The sequence below is a fragment of the Heterocephalus glaber genome, unplaced genomic scaffold (genome assembly GCF_053883595.1).
Source record: "Heterocephalus glaber isolate CG9 unplaced genomic scaffold, H.glaber_assembly_v1.0 deba00001547, whole genome shotgun sequence".
Classification (NCBI taxonomy): domain Eukaryota; kingdom Metazoa; phylum Chordata; class Mammalia; order Rodentia; family Bathyergidae; genus Heterocephalus; species Heterocephalus glaber.
In genome coordinates, this window is record NW_028258340.1 from 11174842 (window position 1) to 11194260 (window position 19419).

Consider the following 19419-nt stretch of genomic DNA (forward strand, 5'->3'; position numbering starts at 1 on the left):
TGGATTTCTGTAGGGACTTAGGTATTTCTTGGTCCCTGACCTGACACGATCAAATATCATTAAACTATGTGGGCCTTTAATAACACCATGTTCCTCCACAATGAAAGATCTTAATAGATACTTTCCAAATATCATTTTGAAGGAAGTATATTTTTCAAATGTATCTATTTAAGATTATTTATTTATTTGTTTATTTATTGGCTCAGAAAAAAAATTGAGAATCCAGGTACTAGGCTCTGATGTACTCTAACTTACTAGTTAGTTTTGGGTAAATCCCATCATTTCTTTCCCCAGGAAAAAAAGAGAGTGGCCCTGAGCATCAATGTTGTTAAACACTGATGGAACTTCAACCCCAGAGTTATTTCCTTTGTGATTTTAAATTTCAGTGCAGTGGCCCCCTTGTGGCTTACTAGAGCATAGCTACAATGCTGGAAGCTGTAAGAGTGGCCCAGCCCGGATCCTGTTCTCCAGCAGAAACCACCTCCTGTATAGGAGCTCCTGACTCTTCATATCACGGAGATGTTCCCAGGTGTGTTTCTTCCCTCACTCTCCAGCATCTGTCAGATTTAGTCACATCTGCAAACTGGTCAATTTGAGAGTCAAGAGAGCTTAGTCATTAAGCACTGGGGCTTTGGCACCATACACTACTGGCTTGAATCCCAACCCCTCCTCTTACAACATAACCACAGGAAAGTTTCTTTATCTTACAGGTCTCAGTTTTCTTTTCCGTATAATGGATATAATTACAGTAACTGCTGCATAGTGTCATCGCAAGGAGTAAAAGTGATCAAATGAGTACAACACTTAACAGTGTCTATCATTTTCTGCTCATTCTCACAATGTGGCTCCTTGCCACCTCTCTAATCTCACCTCTCTTCCTTGTCCCAACAACACTGACATACAGGTAATTCCCTGAATATAAGTGTACTTCTTACTAATTCCAGGCCTTTGCACAGGCTTTCCCCTTTGTCAGGAGCACTTTTCCTGGTGCCTTCACCAGGCCAATGCATGGTTACGCATCAGGTCTCAGCCAGGGGAGGATTTAATTTTTACAGAGCCTGAAGTTTGGGATTTTTGTTAGATATAGACTTGAAAAAAGAAAATAAAATATAAATTCAAAATTAGCTACAAAATGATAGAATATGAATTCAGAATGAAAATTAAGTCACAACAAATTAGAAAAGCCTTCGAGGTTCAGGTCTCTTCCCTCAGTGATTTTTTTCAAGCAATGGGCCAGAAATATTTGCTAGACATGCTTTCCAATTGCATCCTGACTTCTCCTTCCTCTCTGGAATGTGCCCACTTCGAGTATTCACTGTAAACCCTGAAGCTTAAGCTTATAAACCTGAGGGTAAATTCACCTCTGATTTCAGATTTTGGATCACTTTTTCTGTGAATTTTCTTTGAACCTCCAAGAGTAGACATGGATTCTTTATCTCTGTCCCTAGGATCTCCTGGATATGTCTCTATCATAGCTCTTACCCCTGTACATTGAAATCGCCAGGTTGCCTATCTCTTCAAATAGACTGAGTTTCTGATATGCAGAAGCAGTTTTTTGTTCACCAGTCTACCCTCTGTGCCTAGTCCAGCACCTGGCATATAGGGCAGGTGCTCTTTAAATATTGGTTGTTGTAGTAACTAATAAACATCTGCTTTTATCTTCTAACCTCTGGAATCCCTAAAACCCCAAAGCTGAGAATTCTCCTCCTTGTTCCTTCACTATACCCACAGCTCCACAATTTTAATCCTGAGATACTAAGAAAATTCCACTAGTAGCTATTATTTCAGGATAATTGGGTATAATTGTATCTCTTCAATGCATGACTTCTTAAGAGAAAGCTTCTTAACCGGGGGCATATAATACAAGAGGTGATGGAGTAAACAATGGATTTTTTTCTTTTCTGGAAAGAAAAGAATAAGAAGCTGGAAAGAAAGAGGATAAGGAACTCTCACATTCTTCCCTGGTTCATCAGCTCACCTGGGTCTTCACTTGTCTAAAATATCAGTGAAAGACACTATAGGTGGCCCAGCAAATGGCCATTTCCTCCATTGTGCTGCTGGTAGGATCCTAATATTGCAGGTGTTCTTCTTCCCATACGCTGAGAGATGGTGGTTCTTTTGCCAGATCTAGGCAGTGAATGTTACATAGTCAAAGGAAGCAAGGTAATTTCATCCTTCTTGCCAGGGACAGTTTCAGGGGCCGGGATGTGACCCAAACCTGGCCAATAAAAAACTTGGAAAATTCTGCCGGAGATGGTGGGTGGCTTCAAGGAACTATTTTCCTCCTGCAATAAAAGAGACACCCAGAGGGAAATCCGCTTTCCAGTTTTTGATTCAACTTTGGGTATGTGGTAGCTGGAGCTGAGTTTGTTATTTTGCAATCATAACGAGATAAGCAGGAAGGTGAAGCAACAGGTGGCAGATGACAGAAAGGCCAAGGAGGGGAACTGAGGATTGTGTAGAATCACTTTGCTATTTTGATGGTTGTTATAATAATAATACACATTTATGAATGCTTTGAAATTGTACAAACATTTTGCCTTGATGGCATAATTTTTTTTCTCTGTTTGTCGGTGCTGGAGAATCAAACCCAGGGCCTTGCACATGCTAGATAAGCATCTACCATTGAGATACACCCCAACCTGGTAACACATCCACAGTACACTTTTAAGAAACAAATGTTTCCTCACTTCTTGAATTAAGCTGAAAATTAGAGAAATCAAGTGGCTTATGTGTGAATCATTTCATTTTTTATAAAAAAAGAATACATTGTAAATACATAGGAGAATCTATTTCAACAAAAAACAAAAACGAAATAAACAAAAACTTTCCTAAAGTAGTTGTTCCCAATAGTTTCAATTACAGAAAAACATCTTATAAGGTCACTCCCCATATGCTAGTTGCTGAATTTTAATTTTTAATATTTGTTTATGGTGGGAGCTGGTAGGAGAATAATAAAGTTTTTTTTTTACTACAGTGACAGTTTCCATTGGTCCTGTTCTATCACTCATTAATAGCATTCCCATTGGTTTGTAAAGTAACTGCACGTGTGCCTTTCATTTTTAGTTACTGGAGAGGTTGGCAATAGCTTTCTAATGCTTGCAGGTCTCCAGCCCTGCAGCTGCACACCATTGTTCTATACAATTCTGCCATTCCATTTAAGAAGATACCCTTGTTAGGAAAAGGTGACAGTAAGAGCCCTTCTCTCTGCTGGGGTGGTGGTGGGCAGGATTTTGCAGCACCACTCCAAATAAAATTTCTAAATCCTGTTTTGTTTCTTGAGTGCTATCACTCTTGAAAAGCTGACTCATTAACTGTAGGGTTTAGGTAATTAAGACTGGAAGCAAACTGATAAGAAATTAAACCAGTATGCATAATGTCGATGTCTAAGGATGATAGTATTTCCAGGGCTCTAGGAAACAGCCCAATCAGGTTTCAATCAGGAACTCATCATTCTGAGAGAGAAAATTAATTCAGGATGCGAAGTAGGAAGGGAGCAAAAGCACAGGCAGAATTCCAAGTCTATTAGGATGAATCTATTATCCTTGGGGAGGCAGACCCTACAACTCTCTCGCTCGATGCTGAGTTGCCACAGCACAATCTGGGCCGGAAGTTTCCTGATAATCTACTGAAAAGAGACGCTACTTCATGCCACTGAACTGTCCTTGAAGATACTCTGTCTTCCAAAACCTGCTTAAACTAACACTTTTTGAGACCTCCTTGGCCTAATAATTTCCAGAGAAACAACCATGCCAAGAGGGTGTCAAGAAGTGCCTGAGTTCCCTAGAGCATGCATCTGCAGCTGACTCTCCATTTTAGGACACCAGGGCCTAGAGTGCCAGGGCTTATTGTGTGATGGGAAAGAAGAGATTTCTGAATTTCCAGCTTTACACAGATCTCTGTTACTATAAAGTCCCTTTTCTTGAAAAAGACAAAAACCTCACAATGTTATTCATTTAATTATTTGCATAATTGACACTTCTAAGTGCTATCTCAGTTGGAAAGATGCTCACAGAAGATAAAGACTACTTCAGTTAGAGTTAGGAGAAATAAATTCTGCTGTTCTATTGTACAGTAAGGTGACTATAGATAACAATAATGTGCTGTGTATTTCAAAAAGCTAGAAAAAAAGGATTCTGAAAGTTTTCACCACAGTGGAAAAAAATGTTTGAGGGGATAGATATGTTTACCCAGATTTGATTAAACATTGGGTCAACATGTAACAAGACATCACACGGTACCTCATAAATATGTAGTTATTATATGTTAATTTCAAAAATAAAAAAATACATAGCCTCCTGGAATGGGATACACAGAGGAATATGGTCATAGCAGAATAAAATCTACTTTCCTCACCACACTCCTAATCTTTACAAACTTGAGCCCAAACACATCAAAACAGAGTATCACAGTGAGGTGGGGGAGAGGAGTGAACTATGGGCTCAGGTATTCAAAGTCAAACAATTGAAGTGGATATCCATGAAAATGAATTATCCAGTTTGCAAATAAACATTTTAAATTTAAGGTTTTGAGGAAGGAAGGAAGGAAAGAATGATGGATAGGAGGGAGGGAGGAGGAAGGGGGATGGAAGGAAGAAAAAAGAGCAAAATAAAACTTAGAAGCATGAAGAATATATGACTAGTACCCTGACTGTGGTGATGGTACCATGGATGTTGAATAGGTCTGAACTCATCAAATGGAATACATTTAAAATGTGCAGTTTTGTATAATATGCCTTAATAAAGCTTTTTTTTTTTTTTAAAGAAAGACATATCTAAATCTTTGCCAACTGCAAGGCTGACTTCAGGACCAAAGGAATTATTGAAACACTCCATGTCTACTTCATTCTCTGAAACAATTCCTTTTAATGACTGATTTTTTTTCCAATCATGAGTAGACTTTTAATTTATTTATGTTCACATGAAGCTACCCCTTTGATGTTTTATATCTCTGGATCAGCATATCATTTGTTTGTTTAGAAGAGATACATATCACTTCTTTTTATATCACACACAGTAATTGATAGACAACTAAGCAGAATCGTATTACCCAGCAGTGCAGTTGTAACAGATGGAATAAGTACTTATAAAACAATCAGAGGAGTTTTAGTGGACTGTTGCTGTCTTTCTGAATCCTATTACTCTCAAACTTCTTATTTTACAGAATTAATTTCTATGTGAAGTTACAAAACTATAATTAAGTAAAACAAAACCACTTTATGATTTCTACCTTTAAATAGTCCTTGAAGTAAAGAAGTCAGGTATGGACTGTATAAAGAATGAAATGCAAGGAGAAATTGAAAAATTAATTTATTATATGAAGAGACATAAACAATATTTGAGTCAATGACTCACAGAAGCAGTCCGCAATAGCTTACATCCACAATGCAATGGCTGAGAAGTACTGGCACATACATTTATAACCATAGCACTAATGTTCTAAGGTGGTTTCCAAGGAAATGCTGTAGTTGACAATCGACCTTAATGCTTATTTTTCCATTTACAAGGCTGAAAAGATTATGATCACATTCAATTAATGCCTTGAATCAGCCATTTAAGTTGTAAAGCACAATTATCAAAAGATGCTGTTACATCCTTCATGAAAGACAATACCACAGTGATAAATTCATTTTCCATCAGAAGCACCTTCTCAAATTCAGTGTGTCTTTTCCTTCAAGTACCATGGATTTGGGTGCTAAATTTTATATGCAACTGGAGGTAAGATTAAGGGCAACTGCTGAGAAGGCTAAAAGCCCTCTTGGTCACTCCAGACACTCATCTGGATGATGATACTTGTTTCTTTTCAAAGAGTAAAAAAAAAAAAAAATAATAACCTGCTAATGGATTTGAATAAAATAACTCTATGCATGGTACTTTAAAAATGTTTTCAAAGCATTTTCATGCCTATTATCTAATTTGATCTTTTTGACAACCCTTGAGGTATGTTGAACAAGTGTATCATTGTAATTTAGTAAGAAAATTGAGGCATAAAGCATTAACTAACTTGTGGGGCTTTAAAGGGAGATGTCAATCTCTATAATAGGCTCTGTCCAGTAATGACAAAAGAAAGTCGAACATGTTTGATGATCTTATTTCAATATATTTTGAGGAACACTTTCACCCCCATACAAACAAATGATAGTGATTCAGTTGCAGCAGCTGTCATGACAAGTTATGGCATGTGAATAATCAGACAAAGCACTAAGAGTTTTTAAAATTCAAATTATAACTGAAAAACAAATCTTAATTCCTAAGATGTGGAAATTCGTTGGTTTATGCCTTTAGGACAACCTAGCTTCACAGTATGAACTGTAATTTTGCCATTTCAGAGAAAAATAATTTTAAAACAAGAAAATTTCAGTTTACCATGACTTGCATTTTTCCCATGGAGAAAAAAAGCAATGGTTTCTCTCCCTTAAAGTGAACTGACACGTATGTTCTTAAAATTAGGTTACCTGTTTATCGTGAGTTAAAACTACCAAAAATGTCCAATTTAGTTACCAAATCTCTGTCCATATAAATGTGAACTGCACTTTGGGAATCTGACAAACTATCACTGCTAAGTTCATTTTAGGGTCACTTAAAATGCTTATTTATCTTCTAAATTAAAGTGACTTATCATATACTTGAAAATTAAGATTTTATGGGGAATTTTAAGACAGGCTTCCAAACCAAGGCCAGAAAATACCAGTCTCTCTGTCTTTGTGTAATTCTGAACATGATTCATCAATGACAAGCTGGTGGCTATTCCCAGTCCTCAATGGCAAGGCATGACCTGCAGGCATTTTAGATGAAAAAGCGGCACCACTGCCCCTATCATCAGCCACTGAAAGCTTCAAGGCAAGAATATCTTTCTCGTAAGAAAATGTGAAACTATCTGAGGTCAATTAACACAATGAGCTGATCTGATATAAGGAAATAATTGAAATGACTTAAGAATGGTCTTACTGTTCTGCTAATCATTATAGAACCCTTTTGTTAATTAGGAAAGAACCCAAAAGGGTGTGTTAACATCTTAGCATTATTTTACCTGTAGTTGTTATATAGTTTCAAAATTGTTTTGCTGTGTCACAATTGTGTATTTATGCTCATAAAAAGTACATGGAAGTGTACCTTATATGAATTATCTTTTTAATTATGTATGCTCGCTGTTTATCTAGAGCTATTAAAAACAGGGCAAGTGGTCATTAGTGAACTCAGAGGGAAAACACAATCTTGAGTTTTATTCTTATTTCATTAACAATGGACAAAAAAAGATCTATTGTCTGGGAATTCCCACAAAATTAAACCACAAATATTGATAAACCAAAAGAATTTCAAAATAAGAAAAATTTCTCATAAAACAAAAATTGAGGTGCTATAATTAAAGACATGAATGATGTATGGAACTGTATAAAAATGTTAAATAACATGGATGCCTTGTGGAAGAATATTTACTATTTTACACATAGATCCCTGAATGTAGTGGAAATTGATAAACTGTATCTTCATCCATGTGTATAAAATTGCTTATAAATTTGACAGCACAAAACAATTATAAAGGAAAATTATCAGAAATGTGATTGTCAAATAAATGTTTTGCAAGGTCACAAAGTCAGAGAAGTGGACCCCTATTCCATCTAGCAAAGTCCATAAATAAAATCCTCTTTGTAAATTTGTCAGATTTTACTATAGTCCTCATTCTAAATTAGTGTGATCTTAATGGCAAACAGAATGCAGAAGATCATCAAGAAGATCATACACCCTGATAAAGTGGGATTTATCCCAGGGATGCAGGGATGGTTCAATATATGCAAATCAATCGATGTAATACACTGTATCAATAGAGCCAAGGAAAAAACCATATGATTATCTCCATAGATGCAGAAAAAGCATTTGACAAAATCCAACATGCATTTATGATAAAAACCCTATAAAAATTGGAATAGATGGTCTCTACCTCAAACTGATAGAAGCCATCTATGAAAAACCAACAGCCAATATCATACTAAATGGTCAAAAACTGAAATCCTTCACACTAAAATCAGGAACAAGACAAGGATGTCCACTATCACCACTCTTGTTCAATATAGTTCTGGAAACATTAGCCACGACAATCAGACAAGAGAAAGAAATAAAAGGAATAAAGATAGGTAATGAAGAAGTCAAATTGTCATTATTTGCAGATGACATGATACTCTATATAGAAGACCCCAAGAACTCCACCAAAAGTCTTCTAGACTTAATAACCAAATTCAGTCAAGTAGCTGGTTACAAGGTCAACACACAAAAATCAATAGCTTTCCTCTACACAAACGACAGACTCACTGAGAGAGAAACAGGGCAAATAATTTCTTTCACAATAGCATCCAAAAAACTAAAATACCTAGGAATCAACCTAATAAAAGAAATCAAAGACCTCTTCTCTGAAAACTATGGCACTCTGAAAAGAGAGATTGAAGATGATATCAGGAAATGGACAGACATCCCCTGCTCCTGGGTAGGAAGGATTAATCTAGTGAAAATGGCCATACTTCCAAAACTGCTATATAGATTTAATGCAATGCCGATTGAAATTCCAACAATATACTTCACAGAGCTAGAGAAAACAATCCAAAAATTCATTTGGAAAAAAAAGAGACTCAGAATAGCAAAAGCAATTCTAGGTAACAGAGACATGGCCGGGAGTATCACAATCCCCAACTTGCAACTCTACTACAAAGCTACTTGATAAAAACAGCATGGTACTGGCAAAGAAACAGGCCTGAGGACCAGAGGAACAGATTAGAAGATGCAGAAACAACTCCAGACACACTCAGCCATCTCATCTTCAATAAAGGAGCCAAACACTCTCACTGGAGGAAAGATAGCCTCTTTAATAAATGGTGCTGGAAAAATTGGGCTTCAACTTGCCAAAGATTAAAACCTGACCTATATCTCTCACCATGCACTAAACTAAAATCAAAATGGATTAAAGATCTAAATATTAAAATAGAAACTCTGAACCAGTTGGAACAGAGGTTAGGTAGAACCCTTGAAGACATCGGTGTAGGAAAAGATTTTATGAACAAAACTTCAGTTGCCTGTGAACTAGCACAAACAATCAACAAGTGGCATCTCTTCTTATTAAAAGGCTTCTGCACAGCAAGAGAAACCACCAGCAGTGTGAAGAGACAACCCACAATGTGGGAAAAAATCTTCACCTGCTCTTCCTCAGAAAAAGGTCTACTATTTCGAATCTATAAAGAACTTCAAAAGATCAGACCTCCCAAATTTAAAGACCCAATCCAAAAATGGGCATCTGAAATGAACAGATATTTCTCAGACAAAGAAGTAGAAATAGCAAATAAATACATGAAACAATGTTCAACATCACTGGTCATTCGAGAGATGCAAATGAAAACAACACTGAGATTCCACTTCACTCCAGAAAGAATGGCTGCTATCATGAAATCAACCAATATCAAATGCTGGCGGGGCTGTGGGGAAAGAGGAACCCTGCTCCACTGCTGGTGGGAGTGTAGACTGGTGCAACCACTGTGGAAATCACTATGGAGATACCTCAAAGAACTAGGACTGGAAGTCCCATTTGACCCCGCTATTCCACTGCTGGGGATCTTCCCCCAAAGAATTAAAAGAATCATACCACAGTGATATATGTGTGCCCATGTTCATAGCAGCACAATTTGTAATAGCTAAAACTTGGAAACAGCCCAAATGCCAATCAACTGGAGACTGGATAAAGAAAATGTGGGTTTTTTTATAAAATGGAGTACTACTCAGCCATAAAAAATGAGAAATTAGAGACATTTATAGCTAAGTGGATGCACATTGAGGCAATACTCTTAAGTGAAATAAATAGGACACACATGTATAAATACCGAATAGTTTCTCTGGTGTGAGAAACTGAAAGTGTAAATAAGGACTAAAGGTATAATAGGTAATGTGAAATAGGAAGAAAAGGGGCAAAGGGGAAGGAAGTGGGAGGGCTAGGGGCAAGGATAGGAGGGAATGGGATTAATATGAGAAAATGGAAAAATAGGAACAAAATCTTTGTCGATAGGGAGGAATGGAGGGGTTGAAGGGAGGGCTGGGCAAGGGTGAAAAATAAGAACCAAGAGAGATTATGTAAAGCTGCAAATTTCCAATGATGAATGTCATTATATTGTATACCTAAAATGTACCAATGATTAGAATGAATAATCGATAATGTAAAATAGGAAGAAAAGGTCCAAAGGGGTAGGGGTAGTGGGAGGGGCAGGGGAAAGGAAAGAAGGGAAAGGAAAAATGATGAGAAATGGAAAACATGGAAATAAAGCCTTTGTAAATAGGGAAGGGTGGAGGGGGTGAAGGGAGGGCTAGGAATGGGGAAAAAATAAGAACCAAGATGCATCATGTAAAGGTACAATTCCCAATGAGAAATGTAATTGTGTTGTATACCTACAATGTACCAATAAAAGAATTTAATTAAAAAAAATAAATTAGTGTGATCTTTATGGTTCTTTGTTTCCAGGTATTTCATTTCCGGCTATTTCAGATTTTAGTGGTAGAAATAAATGGTACAAGTTCTAGGCACTTTTCCAAGACAATTGAGAATATGCTACCTACTCTTCTTCAATGAAACAAATAGAATTTCAGAGCAAAGGAAAAATTATACAGAAAATAAAATGGTGTAGGAGAATAAAACTGAGGACTTTGTTGAAATTAATTCATAATTATGTGAAATCAAAATGCATTCCATGAAAGACAAAAATCTGGTCACTTTAGCTCTTTCTAAAATTTAAAAAGTCAATGAATAACTAGGGTTTATGGTGAGAAAAACCCTTTTTGTTCAAATAATGAAAATTAAAATGCCCTACATACTTGCATCGGGTGAGAGACTTCTGTAAGATTTCCTAGAAAAACTTAATTGAGATAACTCTTATTTCAATTTTTTTGGCAGGCAGGGAAGGGGGGTGGGTATTAAGACCATGAGTTTTATTTTCATCTTTCTTAAAAAGGTAAATCCCAGGAAATTCTACTATAAATTCTCCAGAACTGTAGGACACAACTGAATTTTAAGTAAGTTGAAGCCTACCTTCTAGCAGATTCCTACCTTTAAAAATTCTAAGAGGATATGAATTCTACTTATACAAGCCTCCATCATTCTGATGTTTTAGCAACCCCCCGATACACAATTTCTTCAACATATGGAAGGAAAACAACTTTCCTAAAATTCTAGGGCTTCCATAACCAAATTTAGAATTCAATTTTGCAGCTATGGATCCTAGGGAATAAAGTTTCCAAATCTAGTCGCTTGAGTCAATTACAGAGAGCATGCCATGGAGGCTACAGTTGGTTATGTACAAAAAGCCCCAATGAGATGAAATGGAACACATCTCTATTCAAAAACCGAACTTGAACAGCCCTCCCTGTAAAGTATGATAGGAATGATGTTGCTGATGACAAAACCCCAGTTACCTTCTCTGGTCATCAGGATGGCTCTTGGGTGAAAACCTGGTTGAGGGGTAATAAATCATCAAGCTACCTAGACCAATAGTCCAGAAAACTAGAAAACAGGCCTCTCTCCTCATTCTACCTGATACATGTATCCAGCCCAATTCAGACTTCAGGGGCACTTTGTCAATGAACCAGCCAGTAAGGCCTGGAAGAACATAACATGGTCACCTGTGAACTGTGGTGCCTTAGGCTGCCCCTTCAACACTCAGGTCTCCCTGGCTTCTCCCCATAGTTACCACACACCCATGAGCTCTACAAAGAGCAGCAGCTGACAAGGAGTTGACAGCTAACTTTCCTCCTTGCTCCCTGTGCAGGGCTCATTACTTGTATGAAGAACAGGTATCAACTCAGAAAACACCATGCTTGTGCCCTGAGAGACCTCAGGTCTCATTAAACAGAACACAGATTATTAGCACTCATCTGAGGGGGATCAGGACTTATTTTACTGGTAGAAGGTGTCTCATCTTGGTCTCTGCAAGATGTTAGGTCTGCCTTTCCTGACTCACAGGATTTCTGCCGCCTGCAGGCCCAACAGAAACACCCGAGCCATGTCTGAAAGCTTTCGGAAACACTGGAGGAGAAAAGCTTTTTGCAAGGGTGAAAGAACTGGTAGAACACAAGCATGAAGAGAACAGCAGTGCAGTACCCAACAAGCAGCTGCAGAATCAACAGAGGCGCACACACATACATGTAGATGTCAGTCTTGAATAGATACCATAGGAGCAGGAGGATGGCATTCTCTATGAACCTTGTCATGTAGTACACCAGTAGCCGGTACCAGTTCTGGGACTTGCTGATGAGGTCAGGGTTGTTGATTTTCAGCTGTACAGCTGACCAGCAGAACATGTTGATACCAGCATACAGTAAAGTGAGGAAGCCCAGCACAATGGCAGTGCCCACCCGACTGAGGGCCTTCTCTATGTTCTCAGGAAATGGGGAGCCACTGCACCAGAAGAGGATCCAGGGATACAAGAAGAAGCTGAAGAAGTTGACAAGAATGACAACCACCACCCAGGTCTTCATGATGGAGGTAAAGAGGACCAGGACGATGACTCGAGTAGCAATCTCAAAGCTCCTCCAGAGGAAGATACAGACATAGGCCAATGGCTTCACTTTGACTTCATACTCATCGTACTTGATTTTGATGGCTAGGATGTTGCAGCGCAAGGCTCCATAAACAATGGACAACAGGGACAAGGTCATTAAGAAGCCTGGAGAGAGAAGAGAAAGAGCACTGTCAAATCTTGCCTCTACCAGGAACCCCACCGTGGCAGACATTCTGTCAGTCTCCTGTCCATAGACATTGGACTCATTGTTTTTCATTCACAGGTTGACTTCCAGCTGTCAATACCTACATACTATGCCTAAAGACTGTTTCAGAAGCCTGCTCTGACTACATTCCTGGAGGGATGAAGTGCCAAGGAATTAATGCCACACGAGAGCCCTCAATACCCCAATTCCATCCTTGATAAGAACTGGAATATAAATACCCTAAGTTGCCTATTATTTGGCTGAAATGACTCTGAGGCATGTGTTTTATACCATTTCCCAGTAATTCCTCATAGGATTAACTTCTAGCCACCCATTGTGATAATTTGTCAAATAATGCTTCCTTTATTGGCTGTCCTCCCTTCCCCATCTCATTTTTCTTCTTCCGTGGTCCTTAAACCTTCCCTTCAAAATACACGGACTCAAAGCCTTCTCTCAGGGTCTGTTTCAGAGGCAATTCAAATTAAAACACCTTCCTGACCCCATCTTGGTCTGGATGAATATGCTGAGTCCTATGCAGTTTGTCTATAAGCTTCTGGGGAGTCAAGACCAGACATGTCTGATGTTTCTTTTTGATGCCTCTCAACACACAGAAGTAGTAGGTACAAAATCAGAAGGCATTCAACAATAGATTGATCAGTATGCCAGTATGCAGGCACTTCTACACTTACATACTGACTACAGAATGTCCACCCTGTGGAATTCTTAAATTCTGCAGAGAGCTGAAGAAATGAGAATCTGTTACTGACAGTCTATCTATTTTGGCCAAAAGGCTTTAGCATTTTGAGAAGTTTTAACTCTAGCTCTTTATTCCTTAAAATGACTTATGGATAATAAGTTGATGTAGTATGTATAAGCAGTGTATAAGCATATGTATGTATAAATTTGGGGAGACAAGATAGCCCACTTAAATTAATCATGGTATTATGTTCCAGAGCATAATACTCTGGACCTTGAGTTCTGTTAGCTAAGAAATATACAGTGGAGCCTTGGTTCATGAACTTAATTTGTTCTATGATTTTGGAAAAGATGGTGATGTTTGTGTTCATGTGGGATAGATGGCTGCAGTCCTGTTTTCACCTGATGCAGAGTTTGCAAACAAAAACAAAATTTTGCCAAATGCTTCTATTTGTGAACCAAATTGTTTGCAAAGAAAAGTGTTTGGGAACTGAGGTACCACTGTACCACCAACCTATGAGCAAAGACTGTGGTCAAAGCAAATAAAATCACTCACTACAAGCTTCTACCACTTCTACCTAATGGCACAAAGAGAGATGGGAGGCAAAGCTTTGAATTAGGAACTAAGAATCTTGCTGTGGTTTGACTTTCGGCAACCCTGTCTACTTTGGGAAAATGGCAATCTCTCTGGACTCTGTTTTCTCACCCAGAAAATTGGAATGATAATACCATCCAATGTTTGAGATTTCGGTCAATATATTTAAGTTGTAGAACATGTTTATATATATATATATATATATATATATATATATATAAATAAATATATATATATATTTATATATATATATAAATAAATATATATATTTATATATATATGAAATAACAACACAGTAACTATAGTTAGCTAATTAATATATCATCACCTCACACAGTTACTATTTTGTGTGGTGAGAATACCTATGACATATTCGCTCAGCAAATTTCAAGTATACAATTCACTATCAATAACTACACTCATGATGTTATACTTTAGGTCTTAGAACCTATTCATCCTACCTAACTGAAACTTTGCATCCTTTTGACAATCATTTTCCCATTTCACCAATCCCTACATCCCCTGGTAACCAACATTTTATTTTCATGAATTTTGCTGTTTTAGATTCCACAGATAAGTAAAATCATGCAGTATTTTTCCTCCTATGGCTAGTTTATTTCACCTAGTGCAATGTTCCTGTGTTCATTCATGCTATAACAGATGGCAGGATTTGTTTCTTTTAAAAGGCCAAATTATATTCCATTTTAATAGGTGTATAGTGGTATCTTGTTATCACAAATTGTATTTCCCCATCGACAATATAATGGGGTGGATCTTTTAAAGTGCTTATTTGCTATCTGTATATCTTTTTGGTTAGGTGTCTGTTAAGGTCCTTGGAACATTTTAAATAATATTTTTTCTTATTTTGGAGCTTTAAGAATACTTTGTAAATTATTAGACATCTTTTGCAAGTATTTTATTCCAGTCTGTTGGAAATAATCTCTTTTTATTCTCCTGAAAATGTCTTTTGCAGAACAGAAAATTTTAATTTAATGAAGTGCAGCTTATCAATTATTTCTTGCATGGATATTGCCTTTGGTGTTGCAGGTAAAAAGTCATCACCCACCCTATAATCTAGGTTTTTTCCTATTTATCTTCTAGGAGCTGCAGAGTTCTGAATTTTACATTTGGGTATCTGGTTCATTTTCAGGCAATTTTTGTGAATATTGTAAGGTCTGTGTCCAATATTTTCTTTTGTATGGGGATTCAGGTTATTCTCGCTCCAATTTTTTAAAAAAAGATTATAATTTTTCCACTGTATTGCCTTTGATTTTTTGTTGAAGATTAAATACAGTTGACTATATTTATGTAGGTCTATTTTTGGGCCCTCTATTCTGTTCCATTGATCTATTTGGCAATTCTTTTAACATTACTGCACTGTATTTATTATTGTAGCTTTATCCATGCCTACTTCTTTTTTAAAAAAAGTAATTCCATGTAATTCTATTCATGTAACAAAATTGTCTCTGCCTAAATGTATAATTTAAAATATACAAGAACAAAGGTATTTTTTCTTATTTGACTTCTGAATCAATGGAAAAACATCTATGCATATTTGGTAGGCATATAAATTCTGCAGCTTTGGCATTTATTTGCCTGAAAAAAGCTCAATTTTATTAAAAGCATGAACTTTTCTCATACTCCTTGGCACTGACTTAATTATCAGTATCATTCACTAGAAATACCAGCTTCTACTAATCAAACTTAAAAGATAGAAACACCATCACCAGAGTAGACTGGTAATTAGAGTGTTATTTTTCTTGAGAGGCTAATTCAGCAGCACACTCTAAAGCAGAACATATCAGTGATATACTTTTATATGTGTGGTTACAAATTCCCAAACCTTAAGGGTCCAACATTGAACCTTTTTCTTTCAGTCCTTAGGATTTCTGCACTATAAGAAAAATATTTTAAAAACAAAAGATGAGCTAAATATGAATGATTAGAATGGAAATTATGCAGTCATACATATACAGTATTTATATTGTTATATTTATCATATTGTAACCACAAAATATTTATTGCTTTTAACAATACAATAAATTAAATATTTTTCAGCATTTATTCATTTTGTTCTTATAAGGCCAATTTTTCCAAAGTACATCTTTTTTCTCTAGCAAGAGAATTAAGCAATTATTACCCAGTAGGTGTTTGGTAGTAATCAACCACAGAATTTTGAGAATGCAGAGAAATTATCTTGAAATGCCTGATTTCAATCACATCACGCTCACTGTTGGGTGCTCACTGAAAAATATCACAGAGAGAAATGGGGCCAGGAAGGGAGATACACTTGGGAGACAAGAAACTTGTACAAAGTGCTTTGCCATGTACATTTCTACCTCCAGAATTTAGCTGTTAGCTAATGATTAACTTGAATGATGCCCATGCAAATAACTATTTATTCATACTTGAGTGGAGAAAGTTCTCTTACATCACATTCCAAATTTATCTTCCCACAGTCAGTACAAAAGGGGATCAGTTGGCAGCCCTGCTTATTTAAGTGGTATCTTAGAGGCCTAACATCCTCTAAGAAGACTTGTTATTTCCCAGGTGCGTATATAGTAGGGCATTTTGTTGCTTTCATCTTCTATCATAAGGAAAGACATCACTTTAGGTAAAGCTAAAAAGGAACACTTCAGCAATATTCCAAACCCCTGCCACACTCCTAAAGCTTCCTCCTACTCATTCCAGGCTAATGGACTCTTGAATGAACTCTTATTTCACAGAGAAATTGTCACTGGGTACAAGTTTGCTCATATCCTGACTTGCCACCAAAAAACTTGATCTCTATGGAAGGAGATAAAGAATATTTTCTTTCACAGAATTCTGCTTAGGAAGGGAACTCTACTTATAGAATAATAGGGACAGTTTCTCAGTTGCTTTCAAGAGATAATGGAGGTGGCCTGTGTAATGGAGGATGGTAGGTGGTTGCTCTCTGTAATGTCATTGCTCTCTGCAGACACTGTATCTTCAGTAAAATCACTGAACTCATTAAATGTTTGGGCGCAATAGACTTTTCAAAAAATATTGAATGGGCTGGGGATTCAGCTCAGTGGCACACGCCTGCCTCTTAAGCACAAGGTCCTGAGTTCGATCCTCAGTACTGCAAAAAAATTTTAAAAAATTTAAAAATATCGAATGATTTTGAGGGGACAACTGCGGCAGACTGAAGGGATGTGGAATGTAGTGAAAGAGGGAAACTGGAGAAAGCTTCCGCAAATTGGAATTCTTCTGGGAGGCAGTGACTTTTTTTTTCTTCTCTTAACTTGATAGATTTTTAAGTATCTTTCTTACTATCTGGAACTAGGATCTTCACCTGTACTACTACATTCCACCACTTGCCTCCATCTCAAAAACCTTGCTCCATCAAACATCATCTTTCTTTTCCAAATTTTCAATTGCTCTCTCAATCCTGGCTGTTTTCCTTGGGTGCATGAAACTGCCTATGTCAGCTGAATTTACAAAAAATAATTGTACGTTGGAAAATTTCTACAATAACAAGGAAGGAAGGAAGGAAGGAAGGCAGGGAGAAAGAGTGGGAGTGAGTGGGGGATGGAGGGGGGGAGGAAAAGAAGAAAAGGGAAAGGAAAAGTGAAAGGGAGAAAGAAGAAGCCTTCCTTTTATTCTGCATGTCCTTCTGTCTACTACTACACTCTTTTTGAAACTCTTCATCCAATTCTCTTGAGTTGTCTCTAATCAAAACACTTCTTAATCCTCTACTCTTTGTAGTCTGGAGTACAGTTTTGCTTGTTTTTCATCTCTACAACATTTGATATTGTTCATTCCCACCTTCATGAAGTCTGCCTATAGTAGTGTCCACAAAATTTTCTCCTGATCATCCTCTAAATTTCCTAGCAGGCCCTACCTACTCAGTGCCTTTGTAAGTACATCTCTTTCCACTCATAAACCATGGATTTTTTTCTCTCCTATCCAAGGGGCTACCAGATTTCTCTTCCTAGATATCCCGCCAGTGCCCCCAAAACAAAAACAGAAGCCACATATCAAAATACAGACAGAACAAAACTTAAATGTCCCTGAAAATCTCCTCTTACACTCCCTCTAGCAGCCCATGACACCATCACCACAGATCATCCTATCCAGAAATCTATGAGATAGCTAGAGCTCATTACCCTCCTCTCTCATCATACCCAAACAAATCTGTAAGGTCTTTTTATTCAACCTAGCTCATGAGCCATCAGCTTTGGTACTGATGGGGAGTTTGTTAGAAGTGGCATACGCCATGCCACTGAGTCAGAATCTGGATTTTCACAAGATTTTACAGGTGATTTGTGTGCAAATTCAAGTTTGAAAAGTACTGCTGTAAACTTTTTCCCTTTCTGTTTTGAACATGTGTTAAATATAATATTGTATAAAACGGTTAATTTAATTAGCTTATGCAGAAGGCAGCTAGCTAGGGGAAGGGCCTGAGATAAAGTTGGGTGATCAGCCATATTGATAAGAATTAAAATGAGAATAAACAGTAAACTAGGACTTTGGACCAAGAATAAACTTTCTCAGGCAACATGGAATGCAGCCCCTCCCTACTAAAGACAGTTGCAGCCACTCTCTACTAAGCTCCTGAGTTTTGAGAGTTTAAAATGCAAAATAACTCCCCTTTTCCTCTAAAATCCCAGTTTCCTTTAAACCTTACATGCTAAGGAACTGGGTTAGAGAGGCTGAGGTCCAATTGGTCATTTTAAATCCACAAAGCCATATGTGATAAGTGGCCTCAAAACAATCGAACAATTCCTGTGCTCTATAAGTAGTTCTTGATCAAGGGGTCATGTGGCCACCCACTTACCCCTCCACTTCTGGAAATCCAGGAGATATTCTTCTTATTATTTCTAATATAAAGTCTCCTAACTTCTTCCTTTTGGTTTGTGACTTCATTCCTCGATGGTGTGAGAACACAAGCTGGGTTTGTAACAGATTTAACTATTTCAATATGGCTCTTGTCATGTGGTCCCATCTCAAATTTTTCTGTCACCAACCTTCTTTCTTGTTTTTCTCTCCTTAAATGAACCATATTTATCATTTAAGGTAAAGCAAAAATGTTAACTCATCGAGGATGCCTCCCTCTACCTTCATTTGACTACATTTATTCAACTGTACTAAATGCTTCCAAGACTTTCTGAAGCTCAGCCCTTTTATTGGAATCTCATAGACATTGTTATCTCATTCCTTGGTATCTTTGGGTTTCTTGTCCTTTTTCCACTAGAGTGCAATCTCCTCAAGGTAGTTACTGCTTTATGCAAACCTTTTATCACCAATACCTAACAGTGACTAGTACAAAGAAAGTGAGCAATGTATAAATAATGAATAAATGAATGAGCAATTTCACAAGCTATGAATTGCCCATTTTCAATATTGAAAGTGGAACTTAAGTTCTAACTCTCCCAT

General features: G+C 37.2%; 1 protein-coding gene across 1 annotated transcript in view; it reads right to left on the reverse strand.

The window, feature by feature from the left end:
- Positions 1 to 5292: 5292 nt before the first annotated feature.
- Xk (X-linked Kx blood group antigen, Kell and VPS13A binding protein) overlaps positions 5293 to 19419 on the reverse strand; it is a 64435-nt gene continuing 50308 nt past the window's right edge. The window contains exon 3 of the mRNA XM_004850035.3: positions 5293 to 12688. Coding sequence (XP_004850092.1) covers positions 11868 to 12688 — 821 coding nt within the window. The 3' untranslated portion in view covers positions 5293 to 11867. The remainder of the gene's footprint in view (positions 12689 to 19419) is intronic.